The sequence below is a fragment of the Sus scrofa genome, chromosome 4, assembly GCF_054392235.1.
Source record: "Sus scrofa isolate SSC_HxYL_T2T_F1_AM1 chromosome 4, Sscrofa_HxYL_maternal_Yorkshire_Landrace_v2.0, whole genome shotgun sequence".
Lineage (NCBI taxonomy): Eukaryota > Metazoa > Chordata > Mammalia > Artiodactyla > Suidae > Sus > Sus scrofa.
This window is the reverse complement of record NC_139386.1, coordinates 25505132-25527378: the sequence shown is the minus strand read 5'-3', so window position 1 is coordinate 25527378 and position 22247 is coordinate 25505132. Positions and strand designations below refer to the sequence as shown.

Genomic DNA, 22247 nt, shown 5'->3' with positions numbered 1-22247 from the left:
AAAGATAGAGTAAAATATTTTTGTGAGAAAAGGTCCTGGAAATATGGAGAAATTCTAACAGAGATCCCTAATATGTCATCAACTCATATTATTCTAGGAAAGTATTTATGCACTTCAGTCTAATCATCATTAACAGAGGTAATCAGTCATAAAATTGCCAACTGAGTAATGGGCCATAAAGGATTTAAAAAGTAGAAGCATTATTGCTGGTACCTCAGTCCAACATTTTAGAGAGGCAGAGTTAGGGAAGGGCTTTAAAGCAAAAGAGAAGCATAAAGATAAGGTGATAATTTGTTTTCTGAAAAGATTTTCTAAAACAGTGACCCTCCTACAAAGTGAGCTTCTTCTAATTAACTTAGACATATTCTGAACTGGCTTCCTCCTGTCATACATAGGGTTGGAACTTTCCAAAACTATTACCCCAAAATGTATGGGAACAGCTTCCCCAAGAAGATGTGAAATCTAAGAGAGATGCTCAGTGCAGGTCCATCAAGAAAAGCCTTATGATAACAGTGACTAGCAGTCACATGGCAGAAAGATGAGCACATAGAAAAGCCCTGGTGGAGCAACAGCAGCAAAGCACAGAGCAGATAAAGTGCAGGGCAAGAAAAGCGGAAACCTAGTGCAGAGAAAATGTTTAAGAGAAAAGGGGAAAGAAAGACCTTTGGAACAAAAAACTAAAAATCATAAAAATAACAAAGATCTGAACTTGTACGAGAAACCTAACTATAATATGAATAACAATATAAATAGAAAGGCAATAATGTTAGCTGACCAAATCTTACAATTTTATACCGCTTTTAAAATTTTTAATTTTATTTTACTTTTTATGGTCACATTCACAGCATGTGGAAGTTCCCAGGCCAGGGATCAAATCTGAGCCACAGCTGCAGGAACACCAGGTCCTTAGCCTGCTGTGCCACAGTGGAAACTCCAATAATTTTCTTTAAATGGACTTATTTTAACTTATTTCTTTAAACTTGCCCTAAAGAAAAATATCCATAAAATCATAGCTTTCTGTACTAATTATATTTTCTTCATAATGCCTGAAAAAAATATGTAGTTATTAAAATTTAATAAATGCTTATACAAGTACAGGGACCTCTCTCCAATATTCTGTGATAATCTATATGGGAAAAGAATCTGAAAAAGAATGGATATGTGCATATGTATAACTGAATCACTTTGCTGTACAGCAGAAATGATCACAACATTATAAATCAACTATACTTCAATAAAGTTTTAAAAAATGAAAAAAAAAAGGTATACATAAATGTAGCTCAAAGAATAAAGGTACTACAGTTTAAGAAAGACTTCCGTAAAAGACAGTAACTATCTTTGACTGAATAAGAGAAATTTGTAATATATAGAAAACAGAAAGGAGATCAAGATCACAGGGAAATATTTTCCACGTCCTATTCATTCATTCATCACTTACTGAAATTTCAATCATTCAGCAAACAAATGTGTTTCATGTAAGCACCTATGTGGTACTTGTCCTACTTCTAACATTTATCCAATATTTCCTATGTGCTGACACCATATTAAGAAGTTCCTTGGATTATTTTATTTAATATAATATACAACCACACATACTATTATAATAAAAACATCGATGTGTAGAGAGTTTAAATAATTTGTACAACATCTAGCAAGGATTTGAACAGAGGCATTTAAATTTCTTTACAAATGTAATGAAGATATTTATTTTTCCCTTTCCTCACATTGCCCATGTGTAAAACACAGAAATATAAACATGAAAAGTAATAATGTCATAAGTTCTATAAAAAAGATGTCCATGAGATAAGTGGTCTAGAAAAAGGTATGAATTAAGGCTTCACAAAAGAGGTTCTATTTACTTTGGGTCTTCAAGAATGAGTCAAAGTGCACTAGAAAGAAAAGAGAGAGGATATTATAAGTGGAAGAAACAGCATGTGCTTAAGGGTAGAAGGCTGAATTTAGCATGTCTTTTAGTAATGCCAGTACTTTTTTAGGGAACCAAGAAATGGTGAGAGGTGAAGGAAGAAAGAGTAGAAAAGGATTTGGTATGCTATATTAAGCAAAGTGAACCATAGGCAATTGAAAAATTGTAGACAGGAGGAGTTCTCCTTGTGGCTCAGCAGAAACAAATCTGACTAATACCCATGAGGAGGAAGGTTTGATCCCTGGCTTTGTGCAGTGCGTTAAGGACCTGACATTGCCCTGAGCTGTGGTGTAGGTCGCAGATACAGCTCAGATCTGGTGTTGCTGGGCTGTGGCTATGGCTGGCAGCTGCAGCTCTGATTTGACCCCTAGCTGTAAAAAGACAAAAAACAAACAAACAAACAGAAAACCACAAAAAACAAACAACAAACAAACTGTAGACAAAGGCTACATATACATATTTAGATAAAGAATACAATTTTCATTTAAATGGAAGTCACAGGTAAAATGTAGGAGCAGTGCACCTGGAGTTGGTGAGATCAATTAGAATACTGTTATGATTATGGAGAAATACTGAAACCAAGCAGAACTCGGTGAGGCCCTCCTGAGTACAAAAACCTCTCCACGTAGCCCATTTCTTTTTTATAGGAAAAAAGCTTCAGCTTCTGAGACCTTCCCTGAATTTCAAAGGGCAGATTAAAACAGTTACTAATTAGGGAAATAAGGAGATAACAGAAACAAAGGAAAAACAGTCAAGAAACAATAGTGCAGCAATAAAAGAGAGTTCTTGTTCCTCCTCAAGGGGTGTACATAACAATATGTAATGAGTTCTTTTTGAGTTCTTCTACAGAATAAAAACACCCACTCTCCGGAGGACAGTAACTGCAGGCAGAGCACAAGATTCTGGAATACTACCCTGTTATATCATCACCAACCAATCAGAAGAAAGTCACACACCTTACAGCCCTCTCTCCAAATTTTATCTTTAAAATGTTTTCTTTTTCCCTCCAGAAAACCATCAGGGAGCCAGGTCTTTTGAGCATGAGTCACTTGTTCTCCTTGCTGGGCCCTAGCAATAAACCATTCTCTGCTCCAAACTCCATAATTTCAGTTTGTGTGGCCTCACTGTGCATTGGGCAAGCAATCTTGGGTTTGGGAACAACACTAACGTATGAGGGAAAGTCAAACAGTTCCTTGTTCTGAAGCTTTTAGTTAGTGGAGAAAGAAGGAAAGGACCTTTTGATTTCATAAAATGGTTACTGTTTTGGAAGATTTTCAAATCTCTGTGGATATCTAGAGGTGAGTTTAGATTAAAAACTTGTTAAAATGAAGATTTCCAGAGGACACTTCTGGTAATTATAAAGTAGGATCCAGAAATCTGCATTGTTAACAAGATCCTCACTCCACCTCAACCCCTCAGGTCATTTTACAACTCTTGGCCCACAGACCAAAATGAGAAAATCTAAGAGGATATGGCTAGTGTATTAGCTCCCAAATTCCTGGAATAAAAAGGTGATTTCCATCTGTTATACATAATTCTCATTGGAGTGCTGACTCACTTCTGCATTACTCTAAGGAGAATGGACAAATTTGAAATACGCAGTATGCTTTAAGATCTGTATAAAAAAGGAGTTCCCGTGTGACACAGCAAGTCCAGGATCCCACTGCAGTACCACAGTGCCTCAGGCCGCTGCTGTGGCACGGCCCAAACACGATCACATGTTGTGGGGGGTGGCCAAAAAAAAAAAAAAATCTGTGTAAAAAAGTAAGGAGTGTTTCATATTGTATTCAGATAAAATTCTTTTGAATAAAAATGCTAAGGCATTCTGGTATTCCACAGCAGGAGGTGCTCTTTCACCTCTAGAATGAGAAGTGGCACTTAGGTGCTCAGAAGGGAGTTGGGGACTGGAAGAAGAGCTAAATTTTGATCTTGGAGATTATAAACAATAACAACAGTTCCATTTCTTTCCATTGTTGTTAACTTGCTATATGGTTATGGATGTGACAAGTAATCACCTGCTCTATCTAAACCCAGCACACTGGATGATGTTTCAAGGAAAATTGTGGGAAATAAGTTGTGTCTCTCTTTTGGATAAAAAGAGAAAGCCAGAAACATAGGAATTAAAGTGCTAGAATTGCAGAGAAGCAATGACAGCTCTGAACATCTTTCCATTTGGATAACCCCTTCCAAACTTCCCCTATCCATTTCCACAGAAATTAGAAGCAAAACTCTGCAGATTGCTATGAAATCAGTTTCCCCTATGGCAGTCCTCTAGGAATGTAATTCTACCTTAATATGTAACTAAAAGAGGAGGGAGTCTATTATTAGATATGAACAGGTACACATGTGTGAACACACATTCTCTCTATGAGAACCACAAATACATTCTGATCTATGCCTCAGATTGTTACTCTAATTGCTCCCTCAAACAAATGCCCTCCTGAGAGTGCAATGCCTGTGAATGAGAAGGATTTCCTTTGCTAAGAGGCTAATTGAGATTCGAGAGAAAAATTCCTTATCCTCAAAGGGGAAGTTCATCAGACATGCCCTCCAGGCGTTCCTTCAAACATTGCTCTTGGGACTTTAGTCCCATCCTATTCACTCAAGGAATTCTCCCATATATCCCATTAGGAGCAGGAAGGAATTTAAGCCATAGTCATGAAGGGAGTTCTCTGCTGAGGGCAAGGAAGTTCTTGCTTGAGGAGGCATTTTATGGAACACTCTGAAATTTGTGGAACAAAAACAGAAATTCATCTTTCTTTCTTTCTTTCTTTCTCTTAATTATTGCATTCAAACATGCACTGACATATCTCCCTCTCCTTAAAGAAATGTTGGGCACATCCTCTAAAACTCTCATCACATTCATTATTAAAAAAATTTGGTCCAATTCAACTTAAACTTTTTATCTTATTTCCTCTACCCACCCACCCAGGGTGTATCTTTGAACACTTGAGAAGATAAGGAAGAAGGTGCTGATGGAAGACCAACACTCACTGATCTGTTGCAGGAAGGAGGACCCCTTCCAGGGCCAGAGAGTGGGCTCTTGCCTAACACTCAGAAATGAATTGCCCAAGAAGGTGCATCTGCTGATAAAGCAAAAGACTTTATTGGGAATGGACACCCAGGTGGAGAGCAGCAGGATAAGGGAACCCAGGAGAACTGCTCTGCCACATGGCTTGCAGTTTCAGGTTTTATGGGAGTGGGATTAGTTTCTGGGTTATTTCTGGCCAGTTGTCATGCTCCACCCATATTTGGTCTGGCTCAGGTGGTGCGCACACCTCTCTGCAAAGATAGATTCCAGTGCCAAGGAATGTGAGAGGTTGGTTGCCTCCTTCCTCCTACTGGGCCCTCTCAAATTCTTCTGGTTAGCCTTCAGGGCAGCACCTTGTTCCTTATCAGGGCCTCCTATTGTGAAGTGGCTATTACCTGCCTGGCCAAAGTGGGTGGTTTCAGTCAATAGTTCCTTAACAGATTAATTCCTGTATTCACTTCAGTAGTTGGAGCAGAGAAGACATTATCTCTTCATTCTCATCTTGTCCTTCTTTACTTACTTTTAGGTCCTTTTTTCCTATGGTGTGTTAGAGCTCAACTGAGGAAAAGTATGCAATTATAGTCCTCTCTTGACTTTGCTATTTCCTCAACTAGCCCCAAATGGTGTCTGAGACTTTCCATTTGTCAGATATGGGAAATATTTTGTTCTTTCCATAAGGATAAAAAATGAGTTCTTTGGAAAGGCCAAGAAAGAAAAAGGTGGCTTCTTACTGCATAATTTCCTAGCAGAAGAGAAGCTCAACCTTTTCCAGTCACCTCCCTGCTTTCACCACTAGCAGTACAAGCTATGGTCTCTGGTCATTGGGTTTCTTTTATCTAGGGACTGAGCCAGGGTAACTTCTTCAGTATTCATTTGATGCAAAGGAAACGCAAATCATTGACTTGCCAAATTGTTTCAACTAGCCAGCTTTCCCCCTCTTTAATCTGCCAGGTTTCTACAGTTTTCTTTCTCTTGTTCATTCAACATGGAAGGCAGATCAGCAAGTGCACCATGTAATCAGATATCCACTGGGGATTCTGGTTCCTCTTTCTCACAGGCAACTGCATTCTCTTATTAGGGATTCTTTTAGAGTCCTTCTCCTTACCCTAGCTTGAAGAGAAGGAGACCAGCATCTTTCTTCCCATGAGGATAAAGGAAAAGCTCAACAACTTTTGACTGCAGTAGTTTAGATAGATAGATAGATAGATAGATAGATAGATAGATAGATAGATAGATAGACAGACAGACAGACAATCTTGATCTCCCTTACTTTTTTTTTGTGCTGCTTATGTAAATTGGTAGTGGATTGGGTGAGATGATGATTGAGAGAGATGGGTCATTTAGAACCCACTTAATAAGCTACAAAGGAGGTATCTGAATCTCAGTTTTATATGGAGGTGGGGAGGACTGAAAGATTTTTTTCCTTAGCTGTTATGGTAGAAGTTGCCAATCCCAAAGTAGCAGGAAAATATTCCTGTATACATTGTTAGTCATGCATTTTGTTCCTATTGTTTTTCTTATCACAGAGGCTAAAATGATAACAAAGTTCAAAGTTACTATTAGTCTTCACCAGGAAAGGGCGACTTTTCTTTCAGTTAGTCTTAACTTAGCATCTTAATTAAATCAACCGCTTTGCACCAATAGAATTCATCTGACTCTTCCAATGTATTTTATAAAATGTAATCCTTTTTATATATAAAGCAGTTCAATGAATGTATTACATCCTAACTATATTCAAGAACATGACCACGTAATCCATAAGGCCAATATCACATTTCCATTTTTGTTGAGGAGATTGCTTTAGATCAAAGACAACATTCCTAGTTACAGTGAAGAGGGCATGGGAGACAAAGAGCCATGTATAAGGGAGAGAAGCAGACAGTATATATGTATCAGAGACTTCTGAGTCCCAAAGGAAAAATAACTATGAGGGAACTAAATGGTTGACACAGGCAAACTGAAAAATGAACCATTTCTACATAACTGAAAAGTAGCAAGGACAGGAACAGTGAGACTAGTCAGAAGGCCATTGCAGTAATGTAGGCTAGAGATGATGGTTGCTGTGACCAGGATGTCAATAGTTACGGAAGTAAGAAGTAGATGGGTTTTGAATATAGGTATTCAAGGTAGAGCTAACATATTTTTCTTTTTTTTTTTTGGTCTTTTGCTATTTTGTGGGCCGCTCTCGCGGCATATGGAGGTTCCCAGGCTAGGGGTCGAATCGGAGCTGAGGCCACTGGTCTACGCCAGAGCCACAGCAACACAAGATCCGAGCCACGTCTGCGACCTTACACCACAGCTCACGGCAACACCAGATCCTTAACCCACTGAGCAAGGGCAGGGATCGAACCCGCAACCTCATGGTTCCTAGTCGGATTCGTTAACCACTGCGCCACGACAGGAACTCCACTTTTTTTTTTTAACATATTTTTCTGATGGATTATATGATTGTTTTAGAAAGAAAGGAATCACTCCTAAGAATTTCACCTGGAAGAGAGGCATGGTATTAATGATGATGAAGAAAGTCTGTGACAGCATCAGGTTTAGAATGACAGAGAAGTTCATATCAGTTTTGGACAAGCTAAGTTTGAGATGCCTATTAAACATCTAAGTGGAGATACTAAGGAGGAAATTGAATAGATGAGTTTGGACTTTAGGACAAAGAAGTAGGCTGGAGATGTAAATTTGAGAGCCATCTACACATAGATGTTATTTAAAGCTAGAAACGTGATGAAAACCATGAATAGAGTGAATAGTAAATAGTTTTATAACTTTAAACTATTAAGGAATATTTGATTTTAAAATGTAAATGACATGCATTTCAGATTTTACAAAGAAGTAATGAATACATTTTAACCCAACTCTCATTTTTGGTCTGCAAATAAATTCTTATCATCCTTCAGACTACATGAGTAGAGTTCAGTAGCATTTCTTAATGGCATTCGTCAATGAATAAAAAATCCTCATACCTACAAACAGTTTCATTCTGTGACTACAACAGCAATAGGAGACAATTTATGTCCAACTGTCTTGCTTTTTAAAGCAGGAAACTCTAGGTGACTTAGTGCTTATTGCTTGACACCTAGGGAGAGAACTTTCTTGTTTTATTCTAAGTCTCATGTCATGGTATCTCTTTCAAGTTCTTTGGAGATTCAATGGCTGGTTTATTACTGGCAAATATAGAAGCAGACATTTATAAAGTAGAAACGCAATTCATAGAGTAGCTTGAAAAGATATGTCAAAAACTGAGCATGAGCAAGCTCTCTCAAAAAGGCAGGTTTTTCATTTTTTCTTTAAACAATGCACAACTTCTTATAAGGAGGTGGAGAACTATTCACCAAGCTTCCAAGTAGAAAGCATTGCAACTTAAAACTATTGGAATGGGATGAACTAATCTTTCCTAGTGGCAAAGTACAATTGGAGTGAATAAGTAGGTATTACGTTAATCTAAAGTTAATGTATAGAGGAGAAGGGCTGAAAAAATTTGAGCAAGAACACATGACAAGAAAGGAAAAATAAGGAAGAGAAGTACAGCTAAATGGTGACAGGACTATGTGTGTTAGCAAACGAAAAAAAAAAAAATGATCATTATGATGGTGATGATTTTTATATGTAACAGCTACCTTGAATGGGAGGTGACGGAAGATGTAGGTTAGGAAAATAATTGGCAAGCTTTCTAGTTACTGCATTGTTTAAAACTTTTTCATTCCAACCCAAAGAAAAACAAAGTAAAAAAAAAAAAAGTTTTATTTATTAATGATTTTTGAATATGGTATAGTTGTTGAGTTTGCCTGAATCAAATCATGCCACACAATTGAGCCATTTTAGCAGCTACATTATTAGCAAAATTGTACTGCCAAATGGCAAAAAAAAAAAAGAAAGAAACATGAGCAGAATGTCTGTGCAAGGTCAAAAGAGCATTATAGAGATTACTCTGAGACTGAAATGGCAATCTGGAGGAGAAAGCATAATTCAGGATAGAATGTTCCAGCTAGACTCTAAGTGCCAGAGGATTGGACCTGAGCAGTGTTACACAAATTCACAAAAACAACGAACTCAAGAAATTTTTCTTGAAATAACTCTCTGGAAAGTTGTTCTTGGATAAGTCCAAAGGACTTAGTTTCTTAGGACAACCAAGAGCTTTCTCAAAAAGGAGAGAGGTTGATATATGGTCCAGCACACTCCTCAAAGGACTGATCACTGCTGGTGGATTTCCAATTAAAGTGCCATTGTAACCATTAATTCAAGCCATTTCCCTCTTAGAAAATGGTCTTTTAAAATGTGTATGAAGGGGAGTTCACTTGTGGCACAGTGGGTCAAGGATCTGTTGTTGTCACTGCAGTGGCTCCGGTTGCTACTGTGGCTTGGGTTTTATTCCTGGCTCTCGAACTTTCGCACGACACAGGTGCAACCAAACAAACAAACAAAAATGTGCATGAAGAGACAGTATGAGCTAATGAGAACATTGCTGTCAGTTGTCAGTATTCCTGTATTATTTATTATTGTTGTTGCTGTTAAACAGAGAAATGTTTATCAGTAACCATGTCTCTGTAAAACGTGAGAAACTACAGTTCCTCCTCAAAAGGATAGCCGTTTTAACCCACCTAATTTATTTCTGCTACTCTCTTGCTCTTGTAACCATTTGAGGTTATGACTCCTGCTCTATAGTATTGGGCATTAATTGCTATTAGTGGACTCAGATCCATTAAAACCTCCAAATGATGGCAGTTGGCTTTACCACAGTGGAGGGCATAAATATCCAGATGAATGTGAGCTGAGTGCAAATGTTGGAACAATATATACTGGACATGCAGTGCTCATAGAAATGTTTACAAACAAGACATCTCTAGGAGTATGGATAGGAGGATCAGGAGCACTTATAAAAATTTCATGGCAGAGTGAACTAATAACCAATTTACCAAATAAACACAGACTCACTTCCCACTACAAAGGGTTTCATTAATCTGGTGAAGCAGATCAGAGCTGAGAATGATAAGTTAATTATGGCTATAGTTAAGATACACTTAAGTGAAAAGGTCCCAGACAAAATGGACTTTAAACTAAAAATGATAAAAGGAGACAATGAAGAAAAGAAGCCAAATAATGATGGTCAGATCATTTGTGGTCAGGCATGTCTTAATCCTTTGGAGCTGGCCTTGAACAGAAAGAAAATAGGCAGACAAAAACTAGGGTTTGCTAAAGACAATAAGAAAACCTCTCTGAGTGGGTCAAACATTTAACTTTTTTCTTCTATGTAGCAATGTTAGTCATAAGGAACATTTCAGTGACTAGAAATCTTCTGGGATTTTACTGGCTGAGAAGAAGATTCCAGGATTTGAGGATGAGGGATGATGACACAAGTTTGCACTACTTATTGCTGCAAAGAAAACCTAGTAGCCCACTCTCTTTTGAGAAAAATTATTAAGTAAAAGCATCAACTTAATCTGTGTTTCAGGAGCTAGAGACACACACACAGGAGAAGGAAATAAACCCAAATGTAGTTACGGTGTGCCTTTCCTCCCTTTTACAAATTTTCTAGCACCAAGTTTGGTTAAAGGGACTTGGAAGAACACATGTAGATGAGCCTGGCAGTGCCCTCAGAGGCCTCTGAAAGGATTCTAATACAGAAAAAGAAAGAAAAAGCGTGTGATAGAAGGAATTCCAAGGGGAAAGATTCTCAAAAGAATACTGTACTTCCTGAGGGCTGAATTTGGTGGGGAGGCTCACAAAGTCCCCAACAGGGAGCTTGGGCTGTGTGGGACAAAAGAATAAATGAATATTTTTGGGAAAGAAAGGGAGACTGTTTGTACAGTTGCCATGAGTGGAAAACTTTGATGGAGAGAGAGGATAATTTTTAGGAAGGCTTCTAGGTGAAAAATCATGAAAATCCTTGGGCGCTATCATTAAAGGAGACCTATGACGACCATTCTTACTATTTTTCATGGTTTCAGGATGTGTGTTTGAAAGAGACACCATGCAGAGACTGGCCCTAGATAGAGCCTGTTATTTTCTGACTACTGTCTAAGCGTGGGTGAAGGAGGCATCGATTGTTACTAAACTGAGTTAGGCTGACAGTTTGTGGAATTCAAAGTGAATGATTTCAATGCTAATTATAAAAATTAATGTATTTTGTTTTCCATTAGCAAAACTAAAAGATCACAAAGCTTTTTAAAGCATCTAATCTTTCTTCCTTTTGAGGAAATTTGATCAACTCATTCTAAAGAAAAAAGGTTCAAATTTTCACAAAGCCTAAATCCATATTAATTAATGAATCGATGTTCAACTTCAGGTCAGTGAATAAAATGTATAACCCAATTCTGTTAACAACTGTATTCAAGCTGTCTGAAATAAAGCTAAGTTCAGCTGTGGGATCACAAACCTGCAACACATTGTGATTTTATTTCTCCCTTTTGGTTCAAACAATCCTGCCTATGACAGATAAAACGTTTCTTTTCACTTTGCTCAAAGATTTTCCACAATTTTAGGGTTGAAGACTGGTTGACATAGATGGATCACTAATTTGCCAATATGCTTAAACTTCTACACAATTATTATAGAGAGGAGTTGAGGGGGAGAGGGCAATCTTTAAGTGAGTTGAAGCCCTGAGTTATCTTACCTAAACATTGTATGCTGATTTCCCTTGCTCTATAAATTATGATTAAAACAAATTATTTTCTACTTTCTAATTTTAACAGACAGAAATCCATAAACAGCAATTATTAACAATGCATTTGATTTTGGAATGTTTCGTGTGAAGAAAATAAAAGTAGAAAGTTATTTGTATTAATCAGAACATATGAACATGTACATATTTCATCCAAATGAAATGTTTAGTATATGATAAAAAAAAAGTTTTAGCTAAAATATCTATCATATACTGGAGACTGTGAGCATATATTTGCATATACTCTAAAAGATAAAGTATAATAAACAATAAGCAAAACTTTTCTGTCAAAATATGGAAGGTATAAAAACCCAAAAATACAGGCAGAGAGAGCTCCCAGACATAGTTCTTTGTATAAGCTGGAATGACTGTGTGGCAGCTTGAGGAGTGAGGGAGGAAGAGGTGTGATTTAAAAAATAAAGAAAAATAAAACTCAGGAAAAGAAAAAAAATAGCTGCCCTCAGCTACTCTCAGGCTTTTGTTGTTATTTCCTAAGTAGAATTCAGGCAAAGCTAAAGGAAATCTTTACAAGCCTTAATTAGTCTTAGAAATGAAATCTGTCAGACTTAGTTATACAGGGGCTGATAGCAGTCTGCTTTATTGGGTGGAATCTGGCTCAAAACACAACCTGAGATATGACAGGTAATCTGGCAGGTGCCATTTTTTTTTTGTCTTTTGTCCTTTTAGGGCCGCACCTGCGGCTTATGGAAGTTCCCAGGCTAGGGGTCTGATCAGAACTGTTGCTGCCGGCCTACGCCAGAGCCACAGCAACACCAGATCTAAGCCACGTCTGCGACCTACACCACAGCTCACGGCAACGCCGGATCCTGAACCCACTGAGTGAGGCCAGCGATTGAACCCGCAATCTCATGGTTCCTAGTCGTTTCAGCTGCACCACGACAGGAACTCCAGGTGCCATTTTAAGACTGCTTCTAGCTCATTTCCATTCTGACCTGCCTGACTCCAGCCTTAGCCTTAGAGATGTTTCCTTATCCTTAGTGTTAGATCCAGAAATTGACAGGTGAGCCCACTGCATGAAACTTCACTCACAAACACAGAAAAAATATTCTCCTTTGGAAACCTTATTAAGTTCACACTAGGACATCTGAAGGGCCTATGCCAAATTATATTTCTGAATATATTTACTTATTTGTAAAACTTAAATACCATTCATTTTTTTATGGTGAAAGAGCTCACTAAAATTGCTCTCTCAAATAAAACAGTAATTAATTAATTTGTTGATATCAACCTCATTATTTTCACCTCCCAGGCTGCAAGGCACCAAGCAGCTCCTAATCCAAACCCCAGGTTAGGCAAACCAGGATCCTACAAGACTCAACAGTTACCTAGAGGTGGAATTTGTGTCTGTCCACTGGGACTATAAACAACTCCCAGTGCAGGGGAGGGAGAGGCTTAGGTTATGTCACTTCCAAACCAGTGTGGTTTCCCATTGCCACAGGACACTTTTTAACTTGTTTAGCACTGGTTACAAAGCATGTCATCCTCCAGAGTCCTCAGTATTCATCAAATACATGCCCTTCTATCCTCTACCCCAGTCTCACTGAATCAGTGCTAAGCTTCTTGCCTGAAAGAAACCTTTATCCCCTACTTTTCTTTCAAATACTAATCTAGGCTTTCTTGACTGATTCTTCAAGTCTAGGTCAGAGATCTATGGTTAAGAGAAAGAATGAGCTCCAGGGCAAAGCATGATGGCAGGGGAGGGGGGAATTGAACATTACTTTCCATTTTTCTCTTTTTATTTTAGACCTGTATTATGCAATTCTATGTTTTTTAAACATAATAGCATAGTCATAGCTATTGTAAGAGTAACCCCTACTAAGCCCATAATATTTGAGCTCTGGAAAAGAACAGTGGAGTCATCTATTTCAGCCCCTGATGTTACAAATGAGAAAAATGATTAGAAGGGGAAGGAGATACCAACTGAAAGAGGTAAGATGAAAATTTAATTGTGTGGTCTGGACTTCACCAGGAGACATGAAAATGTTCGATGAAATTCAACCTTTATAGGCAATAGCTGTATTATTTAATTAAGTCTGTTATACTTCGGAAAAGTGTATATTCAATATTCTCAATTTATCAGCTAGATATTGAGAAAACAAAGGTTCCAATGTCAGTTTGGGCACAACTAAGAATAATTGAGAAAGCAGGAAAAAGAAGAAACGACTTAAAATTGTTACCTAATCATTACATAGTGATTTATTAAAGGGTGTTTCATGGTTCTAGTTCATCTAAATATTAGTAAAAGTTATTTTATATATTTTTTAATAAAATGGATATGTAACCTTTGGTACTAGAGTAGGAGAAAAATAGAATTCAGAACGTTAATTCCTATTGTGACAATTCTGAATAAAGTCCCCCCCTCACAGACACACACTCTTATAGATTCTAAATCAAAATACTATGTATTTGATATATTTTATCTTTTAAGATGATCATCATTCCTTGTTACCAGTATAATGTGTGACTTTATGTAAATATATATATATATTCAAAGATACATACTTTCAAATGCTTTATATATAGTTAACACATATATTTTGTCCTGAACTTTCTTGACAGCATTCTATTGGGCAAATCAAAATTGAAAGAAAAAGGCATTAATTACTGTGCCCACAAAAATTATACATTTTAAATAATGGCTGCTTTAGCATAAATTATTCATTGAAATTAATAATAGTTAACACATTTTTTAAAATATGTTTATACCATGAATAGCTGAAAATACCCAGAAAAATAGGACTGGAAACTATAAAGTATACTCAGGTATAACTATGAAATATATTAAAGATAATCTGCACATCAACCAATGATGTATCTCTTTTAATTAGAGCTCTTTTTAAAGGGAGCTTCTAAAAGATTTCTTAAAAACAGTTTAACATGAAAAATTAAAAGTGTAATTTAGCTAAATACCGTATGTCTAAAGTATAAGATTAAAAGACATTTTAAGATAAAGATTACAACAACGCATTTCCTGTTAACGGTTTCTAGTACACAGTGATGATGGAATTACACTTTTCACTGACCATTGTGCTTACCTCCACATCGTGGAATTGGTCCACTCCACATCACTTTTCCATCCATAAGAATACATGTAATTGTTTCTGTCCCCTGGGTTTTAATAAATCCTTCTTCACAAATAACTGAAATCGAACTTCCTAATTGAAAGTTGTCCCCAAACCGCCTTGCATTGATTGGTATTCCAGGATCAGGACACTCATTATGTCCAAATGCTTGAGAAGAGCAAAAAAGAAAAACAGACAAACTATCAGTAAGAGACACACTGTTGAGAATTCGGGGTGAGACAGTGAATTTTAAAAAGGTTATGTTCATTTCTAGAAAAGCCTTTATCTATATATACACATATATATTGCACTCCTCTGACTATACCTGTTTTCCTGTGATGTGTAATATATGTGATTGTTTTAAAATATGAAATACACTCTAACATTACAAAATTTCAAAATAGAATTGCTTCTTCTTATTTCTTGAAATCAGTAGCCTTATCTATGCAAAAATTTCCAGTACAAGCTGGGCAGAATTCCCATTAATGTGAATACAGAGAAGGTCGACTATGTTCCCTTGGAAAATTTTCTTGTGATTCACTGAATGAAGAGGTAGTCTCACTGTGAGAATTAAAGTGAAATATTTCAATCTAGTATGAAAGTCTCACTTTTTAGAAAATAAATTTCCATTTATCATTTATACACTGTCATCTAGGAAAAGGGAAGAGAGCAAATTCTTTTGCAACCCACTATGCTGTAGGCATTGTGATAGGAGCCTTATATATATTATTATCTGACTTAACGTTTAGAACAGCCTGATGAACAAAGAATAGCCATTTACTCTAAAGAGTAATGTGAGATTCAGAAAGTTAAGTAGCTTGCCTTAGAACACAGAGATAGTATTGAAATGTATACCCTGGTCTGCTTTAAATTTTTTCTCAACAACATACCATATCTTGGGTTATTTGTTTCATATCTCTCAAGAGAATGTGAATTCTTTATTCAGGGCCATTATTTTATTTTACTTTATATTTCCCAGGATGTGTATCTAGCCCTGTTTCAGCAAATAGCAGAAATGTAAGGGCAATGTTCATACTTAACATTCCTCATTGGTTATAGATTACTTGAGCTCTAGATTTGCATTGTAAATTTTAAATTAGGGTAATATAAATGGAAGAATATCTAAAGTAGCAAAGTCTAAATATGTAAAATATTTTGAGGTATTTACAACTTCATATTATATTCATACTGCATGAGTATCGGCAGTTATTTTAAATTTTCTCACTAAATCATCCCTGTGATATTGCTTATAAATTATATAATTGCATTATCCTGTCTCCTTATTTTTAAGTTGAACTGTACAAAATAAATATTAAGGTACATTCTAAAATATATAAAATCTATTTTTGTAAATACACAAACTGTATTATCCTGTCTCCTTATTTTTAAGTTGAACTGTACAAAATAATATTAAGGTACATTCTAAAATATATAAAATCTATTTTTGTAAATACACTTATTTCTAATTATTCTTTTCTGTTGTGCTTTTAAAAAGCTCAATTTTGATTCAGCCTGGTTGCTCCTATATATAATGCCTGATGGATAATTTTTCAGAGAACATTAAGTAGTAAGCATTAAATATAAAAATTTGCATACAACTGGTTAAATTATTTACTAGAGAAACAGAACAAGGGGGAAGAGGTATATCTCCATAATACCCTCAGGGTATCACAAATATCTAAGTTAAAAATATTATGAATTTAAGACAAATAAAAATTGCATATAGATAAATGCATATATGCATCTGTATTTATACATATATACGAAACATTTTTAAAAGGACTTACAGATAAAGCAAGCATTTTATACAGCTAGTCTCTATGACATGTCACAGCTAATTTAACTTTAATGATGTGCAATTACATGTTGACAATTTATTAGTGACAGTATTCACTAAGACCGTCACTTTGAAAAGACAATAACTGCATTTTGTTACTAACTGACAAAACTCAGCATTAAATGGACTGAGGGAGGGTGGGGGGGTGGGGAGAAGGGTGCAATTTTTTTTTTAAAGAGCAGGAAATTAAATCCCATTAAAATATGACACAAATATTAATTCATCAAGTTGGTCAATATCTGACAGAGCATGGTAGCTTTGAAGAAAAACAATAAAAATCACTTGTATTCTATAACTTCAGGTAAAACATGTGCAAATGGAAACATTGGTAAGTAAGTCTGATTACTTACTAAGGTATTTTCTCCTTTGTGTGATTCATATTTTTGCTATATTTATACTAACCATGTTATTTTCAGAAAAAATAAGGTGCACCTTTCGAAATAAAAAAATATATGGGTGATAGTAATATCTAAATAATCTTAAAGAACTGTTAATTCTGGAATACAATAAACACAATAATAAATAAGAATTGTCTTGGGAATAGTTCAGAATCCAACTGCTAATGTTTATTGAGCATTTACTAGGTATATATGCTAAATTACAAACATGTATCCCACTACTTACTCTGAGTAATTAAAACATTATTTTACGGCAATATGAAAATTTAAGCGTATTTTTTTCCCTGCATTTTTGGGCCCCCCTCTCCTCTTTTGTATGCATTGTGCACCTGAATTAACCAGACTTCCTTAGGAGATAATCTTCCTTCTTAATCTCACAAAGGATCACATCGACTCACTACCTGCTTTGTATGTGCAGATCTGGACTGTGTAAACTATTAGCATATCATTTGACTATAACCCTTTGTTTCAAAAACTTTCATAACTGTACTTAGACAGAGCTTCAGAGCTTCCTGAAAGATTGTCTCCTGGGTTATAGTCCCCAGATTGGCTTGGAAAAAAATTCCCATTTCTTTCTTAGATCAACAATTGATTATAATTTTCATTGACAACTCCTTATAAAAACCTCATGTTGGAGTTCTTGCTGTGGCTCAACAATAACAAACCCTTGTAGTATCCATGAGGTTGTGGGTTCAATCCCTGTATTTACTCAGTGGGTTAAGGATCCAGTGTTGCCATGAGCTGTGGTGTAGGTGACAGACGTGGCTCAGATCCTGCATTGCTGCAATAGTGGTGTAGGCCAGCAGCTGCACCTCCAATTCGACCCATAGTCTGGGAACTTCCACATACCATGGGTGCGGGCCTAAAAACAAACAAACAAAAAACTCACAAAACCCCAATGTGATTTTATGGATGAGGATACTGAGACTCTATTATTAAACTTAAAAATGCAGCAAAGCCAATAATGGAAGTTGCATAGTTTGACTTTAGAGCTGATATTCTTAATCACTAAGCTATCTTTGCCCCACAGTGGCCTTACTAAATCAGCTCAGTAGTCTACTACCCCCAAATCAGAATTTCCTTCTTTGTGATATTTTGGTAGTCTTGTGATTTTTATCTTTGGAAGTTTAACAGTGTTGTCATTATTTGTTTAGATTTATGAGCATCTCGAAGGAAAGATTTATCTCCCTTTCATGTTTGCATACATGTAAGAGAGCAAAAAAATGAGATATATAGTAGACTTGAGATTAGGCTTATAAGATTTAATGGAATCAGCTAATATGTTGGTTGATATTGTATTGGTTAAACTGTATTTTAAATATATTTCCTTAATATCAGGCCTCTCACAAAGAGAAATGACACAATCAGGAACAAACAATGGTTAGAAATCAAGGAATAAAAGACTATCTCTGATACAAATTATGTATGTCATTCATACAAGTTTCCTTATCTGTGGAAGAAGATATGGTTTATATGATTTCTTTCTAGCTCTGATTTGTATAAATATATTACACAGGAAAACTGAACTTACTGTTATAAGTGATGTTAAAGCCACGTCCTGACATCGAGTGATCAGCTTGAAATTCCAATCGTAGTATATGACTGTTACTAGTAAGATGAGAAGGCACCTCAGCCCCAGTAAATGTTCCAAGAATTGGGGAGTCTGGAGAATCCCCATCTTTAACAGCAAGGAAGTCAAACTGGGATTCCAGATCAAAGTCATTGAAGGAAAGGTGTATCCGACTCCCTGGATCAGAGATTATTGTCCAGATGCAATTTAAATTATTTCCATACCCTTCTGGATAATCAGGAGAAAGGACTGTCCCCATTGGTGCAGTAAAGTTAGAGAGGCAAGGAACTGTTAAAATAGAAAGATTGTAAAATACAATAAATGTTCAAAAGTAATATATTACCTTATTTTGCCATATCCAACAATTATAATAATCAAATAGCAGTTCAAAAAAAAATCTTAAACAATGTAATTTATCTTATAAAACAGAAAAAAATGTTACCATTTTCACATTACTAGTGAATGCAACTAGTACTAGTACTTTGAATTACTGTATGCTTAAATATGCACAAAACATAACTGGAGTAATGACAGCTATTTATTTTGATGTTTATCCGCGTTACAGTGCAGTGCGAAGTTTTAGTTTCTATGCTGAAAAAAATACTAGAGAAATATATAAATATTTCCATAGAAACAATAATGTTCAAAAAATGGTTGATGGCAATATGTGTTGGTCTCAAAATATTTTAGGTCTCAAAATATTTGTCTAAATTTCTGCCTAGAAAAGTTTATTATCTTATACTGAAATATAACAAAAATATATTAAAGAGTACAACACACATACTGGTATAAAATATTGTGATTATTTGATTTTTTCATTTATTAAAAAAAGTGAAATGTCATTGTTTTAATTTGCATTTCCTTGCCTAGTAGTGATGTTGAATATTTCTCATTTGTTTATTAGATATTTTTATTTTCTTTTTTCCTAGAATTATTTGCTCATGAATGCTGATCATTTAAGATTATGACTTGGTTTATAATATTCATATGATTGTTTCCTATTTTTTTTATTTTTAAGTTAATACTTTAGTATAAGTATTTTAATTTGAATATTAAAAATAACCATGTCTTTTGGGAATCCTCACTGTGGCACAATGAGTTAAGGATCATGAGTTACGGCAGCTGTGGCTTGGATTTGATCCCAGGCCTGGGAACTTCTGTATGACAAAGGTGTGGCCAAAAAAAAAAATCTCTTTTGTAATTTTTACATGGCTTTTAAGCTTTGACCTTTTATTGGCATTCAGAAATTAGACCAATACCTATATAATTATCTATAGAAATGTAGTTACATAGACACAACTAGCTATATCTACATATATGTGTAAGATTATAAAATATGTACAAGAATGGTAAGAATTATAGTCTATATAATTTTTATCATTCTTTTAATAAATATACTTTGCAACTAAAATATGATTTTTCTGTTAGAAGTTGAAACCAAGGTTTGAAAACTAATAGCCATAGGGCTGAATCCACATTGCAACTGTGTTTGGTTTAGTTTTTCCTTATGTAGCCACAAAAACTTGAAATCATATTTTAAAATCATCATGTTTCACATTTTAGCGGAAAAACCTGGAGGTCTAGCTCATTTTGAAAAGTTAATGCACTCCAGTTCCCTACCACTTCCATAACTGGTACACACATATTTAGTCCTGCTCCCTCTTGACATTTTTACCTGCTTGCAACCTGGAATCATTGGATTCTATAACCCTGATCTAAACTAAGGGTAGGAAAACTTAAATACTTTTGCTTTATAAACTGCGTGATCGTTTTTTGCAACTAAAGTCTGCCACTGTAGTAGGAAAAAAGCCATGGACGATAAGAAAATGAAAGTACAATGCTATGTTCCAATAAAACTTTATAAAACTAGGCTTCCGGCTGGACCAGTCTCTGATCTAAATGATCCCCATCTGGGGAAGGGCTGACCAAATCTCCCTTATCAGATGCTAATCTCCCTTATCAGATAAGTAGATGTCTGTATAATACTTTGTCTTTAATTATAGCAAAAGATGTTTTTATGTAAATTCTTTTGACCCAGTGTTATATTTCTGTGTCATCCTAATTTTATGGTGATAACTTAATATTATATTTTAGCATCCACATAAGCACTTTGCTTTTAAAAAATTCTCATCTAGGAGTTCCTGTTGTGGCTCAGTGGTAATGAATCCAACTGGTATCCATGAGGAAGCAGGGTTCAATCCCTGGCCTTGCTCGGTGGGTTAAGGACCCAGCGTTGCCATGGGCACAGATGCTGCATTGCTGTGGCTACAGCCAGCAGCTACAGCTGCAATTCAACCCCTAACCTGGGAACTTCCATATGCTGCAAGTGCAGCCCTAAAAAAAAAAATTTCATCTCTTCTTGACTTTTTTTTCTGTTACCTAATTGTATTCCAACACATTAGATCAAGTTCCCAGAAATAATGTTAGGATTTTGATGGAAATTTCAAAGCAATTTCTATATAATTTACATACTTAATATAATGTCTTCTCATTCAGGAATATGGCATCCATGGCATCTATCTTTATTTTTTTTCATAAAGTTTCCTATTCTCAATAAGTTTATAATTTCATTTTGTGAGTTACTTGGATTTTTTAAAATTCTATATATTTTTATAACTTTATTCTTGATTATCTTTTAATTATATTTCCAAATTAGCTATTGGTGATATATAAATACATTATTAATCGCTACCTATTTATCGTATATCAGGATGTGGGATTTAATTCTTTTAAAATTGTGGAAAGTGTTCTCTGGATTTTCAAGAGTTTTAATATTTGTTTTAGTCAGAATTATTTAAAATATTTTACTAAATGCATTTTAGTATCTATTAAAATTATTTAAAAAGTGTTTTCCATTTTGACGTGATTCTTCAGTATTACACAAAGATTGTTTTCTTGGAAGAACATCTAGAACTAAAGATCTTCAAGTAAAGTCTTTTGAGTATTATTAAGCTTTAGATCATGCTGATAGAACAGAATCAGGCTCTTCTAATATCATTTCTTTTCTCACAACATCACAAGGTGATATTGTTAGGAGAATCGACCCTAAACTGAAAGGGCGTTAAAAAAATTTCTGAGCATTCTTCTCCTAGACCTCCTGAAGAGCAAGCAAAACATATTTTAATTAGGGAAATTTCTGCCAAATTTTAAAAAACACCCACTTAGTTGAAATGTAAGCTATCACAGCAATATGTATCTAGACACTTTAATGAGAAACAGCAATACTCATTTCATAGATATATGAAAATGTCTGGCCTCTATTCACTTTAAAAGTTCTTCTCTTTATTTTTTTTATTTGTTTGTTTTGGCTACACCCACCCATGACACATGGAATTTCCTGGGCCAGGGGTCAAACCCCAGCCATAGTAGGGACAACGCCAGATCCTTAAACCATTGAGCCACCAGAGAATTTCTTAGTAAATGTTTTAAAGTGTTAAATAATCAACATTGTCAATAAAGTAAAATGTGTGTTTTGAAACACATATTAAAATTCAGATAAAATGCTGGACTTGAAAAGTGCTACTATTTTTTTAAGCCAGTTAAACACTGAAGCAAAGTTTGTGTGAATGCCTTTGTAGGGAATAAAGAATTTCACAAATGAAAATATTTAGCATCATAAGTTGGATATAGATGAAAAGTTTTATATTTTAAAACCAGAAAATCATTACTTTCGAGATTATGAACTCGTATGTTATCATTTATATTGAACACTAAAATGCAAAATTTTCAGTATTGCACTA

General features: G+C 35.4%; 1 protein-coding gene across 5 annotated transcripts in view; it reads right to left on the bottom strand.

The window, feature by feature from the left end:
* The window catches only part of CSMD3 (CUB and Sushi multiple domains 3), a 1221352-nt gene that overhangs the window by 434169 nt on the left and 764936 nt on the right, over window positions 1–22247 (bottom strand). For all 5 annotated transcript variants that reach the window (XM_021090582.2, XM_021090584.2, XM_021090585.2 and 2 more), the window contains 2 exons: window positions 18469–18795; window positions 14676–14870 (listed from right to left, as the gene is read on the bottom strand). In XM_021090582.2, coding sequence (XP_020946241.2) covers window positions 14676–14870; window positions 18469–18795 — 522 coding nt within the window. The remainder of the gene's footprint in view (window positions 1–14675; window positions 14871–18468; window positions 18796–22247) is intronic.